At 35.7% G+C, this 12,243-nt stretch overlaps 1 protein-coding gene across 3 annotated transcripts; it reads left to right on the top strand.

Annotated features, from left to right (window-relative positions):
- Window positions 1-408: 408 nt before the first annotated feature.
- On the top strand, window positions 409-9,789 carry LOC141772038 (L-rhamnose-binding lectin SML-like). 3 transcript variants are annotated; one of them, XM_074642711.1, is made up of 10 exons: window positions 409-545; window positions 2,236-2,305; window positions 4,660-4,686; window positions 4,767-4,829; window positions 6,360-6,495; window positions 6,612-6,721; window positions 8,182-8,226; window positions 8,328-8,460; window positions 8,906-9,009; window positions 9,346-9,789. In XM_074642711.1, exons 2-10 carry the CDS (start codon window positions 2,275-2,277, stop codon window positions 9,354-9,356), a joined length of 660 nt encoding a protein of 219 aa, XP_074498812.1. In that variant the 5' UTR covers window positions 409-545; window positions 2,236-2,274; the 3' UTR covers window positions 9,357-9,789. The 3 variants fall into 3 exon arrangements, with proteins under 3 accessions (XP_074498812.1, XP_074498813.1, XP_074498814.1); XM_074642712.1 differs by lacking the exon at window positions 409-545 and having other exon boundaries at window positions 1,672-2,305; XM_074642713.1 differs by lacking the exons at window positions 409-545; window positions 2,236-2,305 and adding an exon at window positions 4,405-4,435 and having other exon boundaries at window positions 4,474-4,686; window positions 9,346-9,785.
- The last annotated feature ends 2,454 nt before the right edge of the window (window positions 9,790-12,243 follow it).

Raw genomic sequence — 12,243 nt, 5'->3', positions numbered from 1 at the left:
AACCTTTTTCTTTCAGGAGGGTGTGTGGCTGTGGACTGATGGTTCCGTGTTTGACTACGAAGGCTGGCCCAAAGGTCAGCCCAGCAACGGAGGTGGAAACGAACATTGCATGGAGATTAACTTTGAAGGTAAATATTGATTATCTGTCGATAAGAGATAGAAAAACGATCATTTGTGACTGATAATGTGGTGTAACCTTACATCACTAATTGTATTTTGTTTAAATTGTTCTAAGCGTTTTATAACCAGGTTTTGGAGAGTGCTATATAAAGAAAGTTTTACATAATTAGTTGAGAAAAGGCAAAGAAAGTCAACGTGTAAACCTGTAACTTCTGAGGCCTCTGATGTGCTATTATTGATTGGTTTTTAAATCTCTGTCCACAGGAAAAAATAAGACCAACGATATACCGTGTGATCTGAAGAGGTCATTTGTGTGTGTCAACAAAGCGTGAAGTCCACCGTCATGAGCTGACACATGTATGAGGATGTGATGATGTCACTTCTACCAGGACGTCGAGCCGTCGAGACGACATCACTGCTCGAAGGTTTATTGATTTGATTTGAGTTTAATCAATAAACAAATATATCCTCTTCAACAGTCTGCCTCACCTCTTTATATCTTATATATCTGTCGTGTGATGAGTCTTTAGAGTGAACCCAAACGCAGAGTGACAGGCAGGACAGGTAGTTAGAAAATAAAGCGAGCTTTAATCGAGCTGAACACATCCAAAACACAAAAAGGCAGGGAGGGGAACCAAGGACCAAACAACAATTAGAAACAAATAACAAAAACCAAACAGAGGATCAAAACCAAAAAATCACAAACCAGGGAAACACGAGGAACACCAGGATAGAGCAGGAGGAAACAAGGAAACATGGAGGACAAGGTAGACGGGGCTGGAGAGACAAACGAACCGACAAGGACAGAGGGGAAACACACAGGCTTAAGTAATAGACAAGATTACACACAGGTGACACAAATCAGGGCGGGGCAGACAATCAACAAAAGGCGGGAAAACAAACAAAGGAGGGAAGTAAACCCAGACAAGACACAGGAGGAGTGAACTACCAAAATAAAACAGGAAACACCGGAAATATATACAAATAAACCAAATCACAAATCACAAAAGTAAATAATAATAAGCTGGCACAGCCAGAACATGACAATATCTTATATATCTTATATATATATCTTTATAACATCTCATCCACCAAAGCTCAAAGGTTCTTTAAAACAGTTTCAATCAATCAATCAATCGATTGATTTTACTTCTGATTGTGGTTCCATATCAAAAATAAATAATAACACAAATATACACAGTGCAGTCGATACCGTACACATGGTCACAATAAAACATTGCAAATAAAAAAAACTCCAAAAATGGCTCCTCATTGCCACATCTCTGGAGAAAAGTGTGTGCAGCTTTTGGTAGAATTTATATCTTTTATCATCCATTAAGATTTATAACTTATCTGAACTGCATATATACAGTATATATATAATATATATATATAATATATATATATATATAATATATATATATCATATATTATATATAAATACATATATATTTATATATAAATATATATATAAATTGATAAATAAATAATATATATATATATATAATATATATATATATATATATATATATATATATAAATACATATATATTTATATATAAATATATATATAAATAGATAAATAAATAATATATATATATATATTTATATATATAAATAAATATATATAGTCAAGCTTAGCTATTAAATATTAAAATGGCTTGTGTCACCCTCTGATAACTGAGCCATTGTTGTAGCCCATTCTTCATGAAGGGGTGGTTTTATTTCCTCCAATGTCTCAGTAGTTTCTGTTTATCTGTTGTAAAAGCCAGAATAATCCTTCTCTGTTCAATCAGTCCTTTATAAGGAAACTGCTGATTAAAAGGAGCCATGAACCATTTATTGTTGTCAGACTGAAGTAATGTGTCTGAACAGAGGGAGAGGTCCACAATGAGTAATGCACTTTGTAAACACACTTCATACGAGCTTTCCCGTAGAAGTAATTCATTATCTTTTATCTGCTAAACCCAATAAGTCATACATTCAGGCTTGAACTGTGTGTTTACATTTGAGACTGTATTGGATCATGAGACAGCAGCCGGCTGGGTTTCTCATTTAAAACAAACACAATTCTGGACCCAACAGAATAAATACAGCCAGGTGTGTCTGTTTCAGCCTCCATCAGTCCAGAGACTCACCTGCCTCCAACACACCATGTTCAGCTTCAGGATCAGCACCACTCTGTGTGAGTACACTACCGACTGGTGACTGCAGTCATAATAATTACTCTGTTTGTATAAATTCTTTTTTGGGGTTTTGATTAGATACGATTGTTGTTGAAGAGGATGAGGACTTTTATTATATCTGATGGAGTTTTAGTGTACCGGGTAGACTCAGTGTTGCTGCTTACACACACTCCTAGAAGAAACGGCAGAGGATCACCAAAGTTATTAATATTCATCCTGAGGGGAGCAGGAATAACTTGGATAAAAGCTCCTAGAAAAATGTTCAGAGTCATTTGCATTTCTTTTTTTAATCCAGTTTTGGTCGAGTTACGGTAATTAATCACTTTAGTTTTTTACTTTATTGATTCCTTGTCAACAAAAGTACAACAAGTTTTGTTTTGACAGAAATCATTTTCTCAATCTGAGTTTGACGAGACACTTTATGTTAATTACATCACATTAAACTGCTGTTTGAACTCTTTATACAGTTATGATTTAAATAAGATTGGTGAGAAACTCAAATCAAACCAATAGATCTTCTAGCAGTGATGTCGTCTCGACAGCTCGACGTCCTGGTAGAAGTGACATCATCACATTCTCTTACGTGTGTCAGCTCATGACGGTGGACTTCACACGCACATGACACAAACAAATGACCTCTCCAGATCACACGGTATATCGTTGACCTTATCTTCTCCTGTAAATACTACTTTTTTCTGATTGTCCACTTGTTCTCTTTTTTATTTATTTTTACATGTTCGAAATAAATTTTTAAATGAAATTGTCTTGATAAAGTTTATCCTAAACAAGAGAGCTTCATTAAACCTTAAAGGACCAGTTTGTAACATTTCAGTGGATCTATTAGCAGAAATGGAATATAATATTCATAACTATGTTTTCATTAGTGTATAATCAGCTGAAACTAACAATAGTTGTTTTCATTACAAATACGACTTTGTTTGTTTTTTGTTTTTAATTCATTTATTTATTTATTTGTATGTATTTATTTATTTTAATTGTATATATTTATTTATTCATTTATTTTTATAGATTTATTTATTTGTTCACTTTTATGTATTTCATTTTATGTATTTGTTTATTTTTATGTATTTATTTATTTATTCATTTATTTTATTTATTTATTTATTTTTCATTTATTTATTCATTTATTCATTTATTCATTTATTTATTTATTTGTATGTATGTATGTCCACACACAAGAAGAAGAAGAAGAAGAAGAAGAAGAAGAAGAAGAAGAAGAAGAAGAAGAAGAAGAAGAAGAACCATTGAGCTGTAGAGATGTTGGGGGTTAATGGGTTTTAATGGGTTAATGGGTTTTAATGGGTTATAATGGCTTTTAATGGGTTTTAATGGTTTTTAATGGCTTTTAATGGGTTAATGGGTTTTAATGGATTTTAATGGGTTTTAATGGGTTAATGGGGTTTTAATGGGTTTTAATGGATTTTAATGGATTAATGGGGTTTTAATGGATTTTAATGGATTAATGGGTTTTAATGGGTTAATTGGGTTTTAATGGGTTTTAATGGATTTTAATGGGTTAATGGGGTTTTAATGGGTTTTAATGGATTTTAATGGGTTTTAATGGGTTAATGGGGTTTTAATGGATTTTAATGGGTTTTAATGGATTAATGGGGTTTTAATGGATTTTAATGGGTTAATGGGGTTTTAATGGATTTTAATGGGTTTTAATGGGTTAATGGGGTTTTAATGGATTTTAATGGGTTAATGGGTTTTAATAGGTTAATTGGGTTTTAATGGATTTTAATGGGTTTTAATGGATTAATGGGGTTTTAATGGGTTTTAATGGGTCAATGGGTTTTAATGTGTGCTCCGTCTACAGACGGATTTTCGTCCTCGTAGTTGGTTTATTTGGTTTAATTAGTTTATTTTTGATCTCTAACGTCAAAAAAAGATTTGATGCATGTGATGCAGAACCAAAGTTCACAAGCGGAATATCCACTCGGGGACCTCTTTTAGCCGAACACCACCAGCAGGAAGCCCGATGACGATCCGTGATGGAGACGACAGGTGTTACAGGTGTTACAGGTGTTAACGACGACAGACAGACAGACAGGTGTTACAGGTGTTACAGGTGTTACAGGTGTTAACGACGACAGACAGACAGACAGGTGTTACAGGTGTTACAGGTGTTAACGACGACAGACAGACAGGTGTTGAGGTTAGCCAGGTGAACACGGTGAAACACAACGAGCCGGTCGGTGTGCGAGTAAACACATTATGGAGACAAGATCCGGTTAACGACAACAACAACAACAACAACAACAACCGGAGAGAGACGAGGAGATCAGATGTTTGTCTGAAACACAGTGTGACAGTGATTTGTGTTTTTCAGTGCTGGCAGCGACCTGTATGACAGCAGGTAAATATCTGTATCTTAATGTTTACACATATTTCTTTACGTATCGGCCGTGAACTCATAACCTCATATCTGTGTTTTAGACGTTTCCACAGAGCGAGTCGTCAGCTGTGACGACGGCATCGCTGTTCAACGTCTGAACTGTGGTGAGACTCAAAACTCAAGTTTTCACATTTAGGTTGAAAGACTTGAAGTGACCGAATAAGTGTGGAGGCTTGTTGAGGAGAAACCTAACTGAACGCTTCACATGGACGCTTGGTTTTTCTTCTTATCATACGTTTTAAAGGTGTAGCATCAATATTTAAATTTGTTATTTATATATTAAAAGTAAGATAGGAAACTCTGAAAGAGACAATTTTAAGTTGTTGTTGTTGAGGAGATCAACAGTTTGAAATTCTCATATCAGAGGTCTGTACTATGAAGCAGGATTTGCGGTTATCAAGGTAACTTCAGCTGGTTCACTTCTTACCGAGGTAGATCTCCATGGTAACTGATGCTGAACGGCTGACTTGCTCCAGATCACCATGGTAACTGATGCTAAACGGCTGACCTGCTCCAGATCACCATGGTAACTGATGCTGAACGGCTAACCTGCTCCAGATCACCATGGTAACTGATGCTGAATGGCTAACCTGCTCCAGAGCAGGTTATGTTCCAGATGAGAGATCAACTCGTATGAAAACACATCCTACTGACCAATCAGAGCTCGGTGACCTGATCTGGAGCAGGTTAGCTGTTCAGCATCAGTTACTATGGCGATCTACCCCGGTAAGAAGTGAACCACCTTTGTAGGACGGAAAACCCTGAAGGGTTAAACCCTGAAGTTACCTCGCTAACCGCTTCGTAGTACAGACCTCAGATCATTTAGATATTTCTATTCCTGCTGTAATAAGACATATTATTATTATTATTATAATTATTATTATAATTATTATTGGAACTGTCTGTAACTTCTGACACGTATAAATCACCCGGGTCGGTGTCCCATGCGTGCTCGCTTATGCGCACTCGCGTGTGGCTACGCTGTTCAGACTCAGACTCCAACACAAACCACAGTGAAGCACCAGAACCTCTTGGTTGTATCTAGTGAAGCTGTTAAACAGTGTTGGCCGCGGTCGGAGGATGCGGGGGAGACCGTAGCTTTGGTCTCCAGGACCGGAGTCTCTGCTCCTCTGCCTGCCTTCACTCAGCTCGCTCCACCTCGTGTGCATGCTGCTCACTCCACACTGCAGAAGAGTTAGTTTAGCTCTGAGAATATCTAGTGAATGTTCAGTGGACGTTTGTGCAGAAATAACTGCTGCAGCTCCTCCAGACCAACAGAGGTTTCCCGTGTCTTGTGAAGTGACGGGGCTCTGCAGAGAGAAACGTTATCGTCTCCGACCGGGTGCCAAGCAGCTGAAATATAGAGTGATATTGTGCTTTTAGCTGACGTGTGTCGCCTCACTGTGTTGAGCGATGCTCGTTCATGTCTATTTAGAGCGAGCACAAGCGTCAGCCCGACGCTGACTTTCATTGACTTAACGGCCACAGTTGTCGCTGTTAACAAGCATTTCTGATTCTTACAAACAGTCCCTTTAAGCAGATAAGAATACGTCTAGTAATCACAGATTATGACAGACATTCAGCTGCTGTTATCTACTTAAATAACTGATGTAATGTGACCGTCTGTGTAACAGAGAATGGAGTGATCAGTGTGCAGGCAGCTCTGTACGGACGCGCCGACACTGAGACCTGCAGTGAAGGAAAACCTCCACAACAGCTCTCCGACACAAAGTGCTCTCAGCAGGGAACCACCGATGTCCTCAGGAAACGGTACATCCCCCCCCCCCCAAAACATCTCTACAGTCTCTGATATTAGCCCAAACTGTATTTTAATTTACAGTACATTTTGATACAGTATGTGCTGTCTTTATGTGTGTTTCCTGAAGGTGTGATGGAAAGAAATGGTGTGAGCTGAACACAAACGCCGTCCGTACTTCTGATCCCTGCAGAGGAATCTATAAATACCTGGAGACCAACTACACCTGCTTCCCAGCAAGTCAGTCACACGTCTGCATTCAATGAATGTGAAGTCTAAACGCTCGCTCACACCGCATTTTCAAAAAGACAAAATCAGTTCATTCTACTGGAATCTTTGATTCATGCTACTCTAAGGGTCTGTCATCAGTGGATTTAAACATGAGGGGCGAAGTAAACCTCGATACTCAACGAGCTACGACAGTTCATCAATTATTGCTTCGAGTGCTCACTACGTCACCAAGCTTCTAGCACCAAATATTAGGGATGGGCGGTACCAGACTTTTTAAATTTGATATAATACCAATACTTTTTGTTCCACTTTTACAGATGCTGGTAATTTTTTGAAAAAAGCAAACAGATCATTACACATAACCCTCTGAGACCCGCGACTGACTTTACTGTCTTTCAGAGGCTCTAGTCCAGGGGTCAGCCACCTGCAGCTCTTCAGCTCCTCTCCAGCGGCTCCCTGTGGATTTAAAAAAATGGAAATGAATAACTGTTTTTTGTTAACATTATTGTTTTATTTATCATTGTTGTAGGTCTATGGTACGACGGTACGACGGTACGACGGTACGACGGTACGACGAAGTATTAGGGCCACGTTGAGGAAAAAAATAAATCTGAGATTTCGAGAATAAAGTCATAATATTATGAGAATAAAGTCAATATAGATATAGAGTAGTCATTTTATGTGTTATTTTCTTTTTTTCTCGTAAAGTTATGACTTTATTCTGTAAATCTCAGATGTTTTTCCCTCAATGTGGCCCTAATACTCCGTAGTGCATTGTCTCTTTGGCCCTCACTGCATTAGACTTATATACTATATACTTAGACTATAAACTGTGTTACCTTCATCACTATGATCACATGTTTTGCGGCTCCAGACAGATTTTTTTTTATTATTTTGCCTAAAATGGCTCTTTTGATAGTGAAGGTTGCTGAGCCCTGATCTAGTAGGTTCAGTTTTGGAGCTAGAGTGAAGACACCATGTCAGGAAGGAGGCTAAATAACGCAATTTTAGCGAGGAAAAACTGTCATGTCCATTTTCTAAAGGGGTCCCTTGACCTCTGACCTCCAGATATGTGAATGTAAATGGGTTCTATGGGTACCCACAAGCCTCCTCTTTACAGACATGCCCACATGCAGTTGTTTGAATGCAGTATAAATGTGTTATTGTCTCCTATTCTAAGAATGGTGTGTTTGAATATTTCTGCATCCTGGGGTCCCTAAACAGTGTTGAATTCCATAAATTGGGTCTCACTGTAAAGTTGAGACTCTGGTGGATCCATTGAGCCCAACTGGATTCATGTGTGATGATGTTAGTCTCCATAGGAGACATTTCATTGACCCCTCTGTATAAAATGACCTGTGGTGAAGACGCTCAGATGAATGTCGTGTGCGCCACATGTGCGACTCTGTGGTGTGACCAGGCCTTTAATAGTGTGATGATGTCTAATCTGATTGATGTTGCTTCGACAGTTCAGCTCGTTGTATGTGAGCAAAGTCTGGCACCCCTATATTGTGGTAAGATCACTATTTCTTTGTGTAATTAATATTTTCATTTTATTTCAACGCTCCAGTTAAATATTATACCTGCTCACTTTGTCTCCTCCTCTTCTCATCAGATGAAGGTCAGGTTATATTAGTGTACGGTGCTGATTTTGGACGTCGTGACCGCACCACATGCTCCTACAAACGACCTGCTTCTCAACTCCAGGACGTCGACTGTTCGGGGCCAACGAGCAAAGTGTCTGAAAGGTACAGCTGGCCGCTCGTTGTTGATTTGGACTCCAGGTTGAGGATTGTGGAAATCAAAAATCACAGTCCATATTAACATTAATATACCAGCTGCACAGATTTATGATGCCGTCTCTCAAATGACACCCAGATGCAGTGGTGGAGGAAGTATTCAGAGCCTTTACCTAAGTTAAAGTACTACTACCACACCAGGAGGAGTTAATCCGTCCTCGGTCCCCAATTACAATAAATTTGCTGTCGAGTAACTAAAGCTGATAAATGTAGTGGAGTAGGAGTATAAAGTAACATGAAAAGAAAACACAAGTGAAGTACAAGTACTTCAGATATTGTACTTAAGTACAGTAGTAGAGTAAATCGCCATAGTTATATTCCACCACTGCCCAGATTTAATGAACCTCAGTGACCATTTAAACCTGTATTCACTCACATTAATCTGCATCCACAGCTGTAATGGAAAAAACAGCTGTATTGTCAGAGCGAGCACCTCGGTGTTTGGAGACCCCTGCGTCAACACGTACAAGTACCTGGAGGTGGCTTACGTCTGTCAGTGTAAGTAGCTCAAAGGCCCTTCGTGGCTGTTTCACTCTGCTGAAGCTAATCTGTGGTCCTGATGTGAGAAGAAAGACGGTTAAAAAAAAATAACAGTAATGTAGAAATATTTCAACATAATAACTGCTAAAAAAAAAAACAGTCAATCCTACATTTAGGTTTCGATCTGTAAATTCAAAACCATCCAGCTATTTAGTGAGGCCATATTTCTATTTAAAGTGGAACAACACGTTTAAGTAATTAATAAAAATGATTAAATGACAAATAATATTAATAAGATATTTACAAATTTCACTGAAATTATCGGTCTAACCTGTATTATCTGTTCTTTTGCAGATCCTGTGTAAACATATTGAAATCACAGTGATATCACAAATACTCTCTCGAATGAAAAACAAACAAAAAAATCTCTCAATCAGTAAAATGTGTCATTAGTCTGTGATTAAGTGAAATTACAAATGATCAAATTCTAATTTAAAAGGAAAGCTATATAGAGACTGTAAATCTAAATGAAAATCACTGTTACACTTTGTATGAACTTAATAAAGACTGGATCAATTCTGTTTTTATTTTTATATTGTATTATTATTGATTTTGGTTCATATCTAATTATGTTTTAATGCATTTCTTCATCTTATGTAATACACTTAGAATTGTGATTGTGCCATACAAGTAACTTTGAACACAATAAAATATTAAGGTGGAATAGGTAGACATCTTAAAAATCTCACAATTTCTTTCTTTTTTCTTTTTGTTGGATGAGAAAATGTTGAACACTCCTTTCATTTCTTCAAGTATTGCCACAACAATAAGTTGATCTTCAAGGTTAGATATTCTTCCATGCCTAACCTTTTATTAAAAAAGTCATAGTATAGTATGTCGAAAAATTTTATAAAAAAAAGTCATAGTATTGTATGTTGAAAGATTTCATGGAAAAAAGTCATACTATAGTATGTCGGAAAAATTCATGAAGGAAAAGTCATAGTATAGTATGTCGAAAAGTTTCATTAAAAAAGTCATAGTATAATAATTTGAAAAATTTCATTAAAAAGTCATAATATAGTATGTCGAAAAAATTCATGAAAAAATGTCATAGCATAGTATGTCGAAAAATTTAATTAAAAAAAATCAAAGTATAGTATGTCGAAAAAAATCATAAAAAAGTCATAGTATAGTATGTCGAAATAATTCAAGAAAGAAAGTCATAGTATAGTATGTTGTAAAATTTCATAAAAAAAGTCATAGTATAGTATTTCGGAAAAATTCATGAAGAAAAAGTCATAGTATAGTATTTTTTTAAATTTCATGAAAAAAAGTCATAATATAGTATGTCGAAAAATTTCAAGAAAAAAGTCATAGAATAGTATGTCGAAACATTTCATAAAAAGTCATAGTATAATATGTCGAAAAATTACATTAAAAAAAGGTCATAGTATAGTATGTCGAAAAATTTCATAAAAAAAGACTTAAGTATGTCGGAAAAATTCACGAAGAAAAAGTCATAGTATAGTATTTTTTTAAATTTCATGAAAAAAAGTCATAGTATAGTATGTCGGAAAAATTCATGAAGAAAAAGTCATAGTATAGTATGTTGAAAAATGTCATTAAAAAAGTCATAATATAGTATGTCGAAAAATTTCAAGAAAAAATTCATAGAATAGTTTGTCGAAACATTTTATGAAAAAAAAAAGTCATATTATATTATGTCGGAAAATTTCATGGAAAAAAGTCATAGTATTGTTTGTGGAAACAATTCACCAAAAAATGTCAAAGTATAATATGTCGAAAAATTATATGAAAAAAAAGTCATAGTATAGTATGTGGAAATTTCATTAAAAAAATCATAGTAAAATATGTTGAAAAAATTCATAAAAAAAGTCATAGTATAAAATGTCGAAAAACTTAAAAAAAAGTCATAGTATAGTATGTCGAAAAATGTCATGAAAAAAAAGTCATAGTATAGTATTTTGGAAAATTTAATCAAAAAGTCAGTTTGTCGAAACATTTTATGAAAAAAAAAGTCATACTATATGTCGGAAAATTTCATGAAAAAGTCATAGTATATGTCGAAAGAGTTTATGAAAAACAAGTCATAGTATAGTATGACGAAAAAATTCATGAAAAGATGTCAAAGTATAGTATGTCGAAAAATTATATTAAAAAAAAGGTCATAGTATAATATGTCGAAAAATTTCAAGAAGAAAAGTCATAGTATAGTATTTTAAAAAATGTCATAGTATAGTATGTCGGAAAAATTCATGAAGGAAAAGTCATAGTATAGTATTTTAAAAAATTTCATTAAAAAAAGTCATAGAATAGTATGTTGAAAAATTTCATTAAAAAAAAGTCATAGTATGTCGAAAACTTTCATAAAAAGTCATAGTTTAGTATTTTAAAAAATTTCATGAAAAAAAGTCATAGTATAATATGACATAAAAAATCAGCAAAAAGTCACAGTATACTGTATAACAGGGTTCTTCTGGTCAGTGTGATTTTTAACTACTGTTTTCACAGTAGCACACCTAACAATATGGGTTCTTGTTTTCTGAATTCTGTAAGTATATTTACCTTTATGTGACTTCATGCAAAATACACATACAGTATTCGTTTACATGGCTTCAGTTTATTGTCATTCACTGAATCACTTCCATAACAGAAAAGCACCTCCCCTACTGGACGAGTCTTGGTAGTACAGTATGATTCTGCAGAGAGAAACGCATACCACACTGCAAGTAGGTAAGAAAAGATCTAACTAATATCTACAGTGAAGCACACCCGGGTCAAAATGCTGCTGAAATCCTTCCTGGCATACAGTGGACACTTTGTTTTTATCTTTCATCATTGAATTATATTTTAATCAAAACTGAAGCACATAACGGGTAAAAATCCCTCCAGTCTGTAATTTTAATGTACCAACAGTCCCAAATATCTGTTTTGTGACCGCACACCAGTGATTGTAATGATTCCATCCTTTAGTTTAACAAACACTGCTGAAGCTGCTGTGATTTCTTACCTGCTGTTTGACACATGTTGTGTTCCAGCCTGCCAGGAGACACCAATCAATCTGAGAGTCACTGAAAAGGATTTGCAGCAGCATTTCTCGCCCGAGCTCGTTGCATCAGCAGATAAGTGACTGCAACTCTTCTTCAACTTTAAAAAAGCGTCCGTCTCACCAGCAGCAGGAGCCGTGATCGACTACTGAGAGCTTCAACAAAAACAGTCGTTTTTATAAAA

The sequence above is a fragment of the Sebastes fasciatus genome, chromosome 8 (genome assembly GCF_043250625.1).
Source record: "Sebastes fasciatus isolate fSebFas1 chromosome 8, fSebFas1.pri, whole genome shotgun sequence".
NCBI classification, from domain to species: domain Eukaryota; kingdom Metazoa; phylum Chordata; class Actinopteri; order Perciformes; family Sebastidae; genus Sebastes; species Sebastes fasciatus.
This window is presented reverse-complemented; position numbering and strand designations above follow the sequence as displayed.

Excerpts from the sequence above, each read along its gene's own strand:
- LOC141772038 (XM_074642711.1), top strand. The coding sequence starts at position 2,275 with ATGTTCAGCTTCAGGATCAGCACCACTCTGT. Across the intron at positions 6,496-6,611 it reads ACCGATGTCCTCAGGAAACG|GTGTGATGGAAAGAAATGGT; the intron begins GTACATCCCCCC and ends TGTTTCCTGAAG. Across the intron at positions 8,461-8,905 it reads ACGAGCAAAGTGTCTGAAAG|CTGTAATGGAAAAAACAGCT; the intron begins GTACAGCTGGCC and ends CTGCATCCACAG.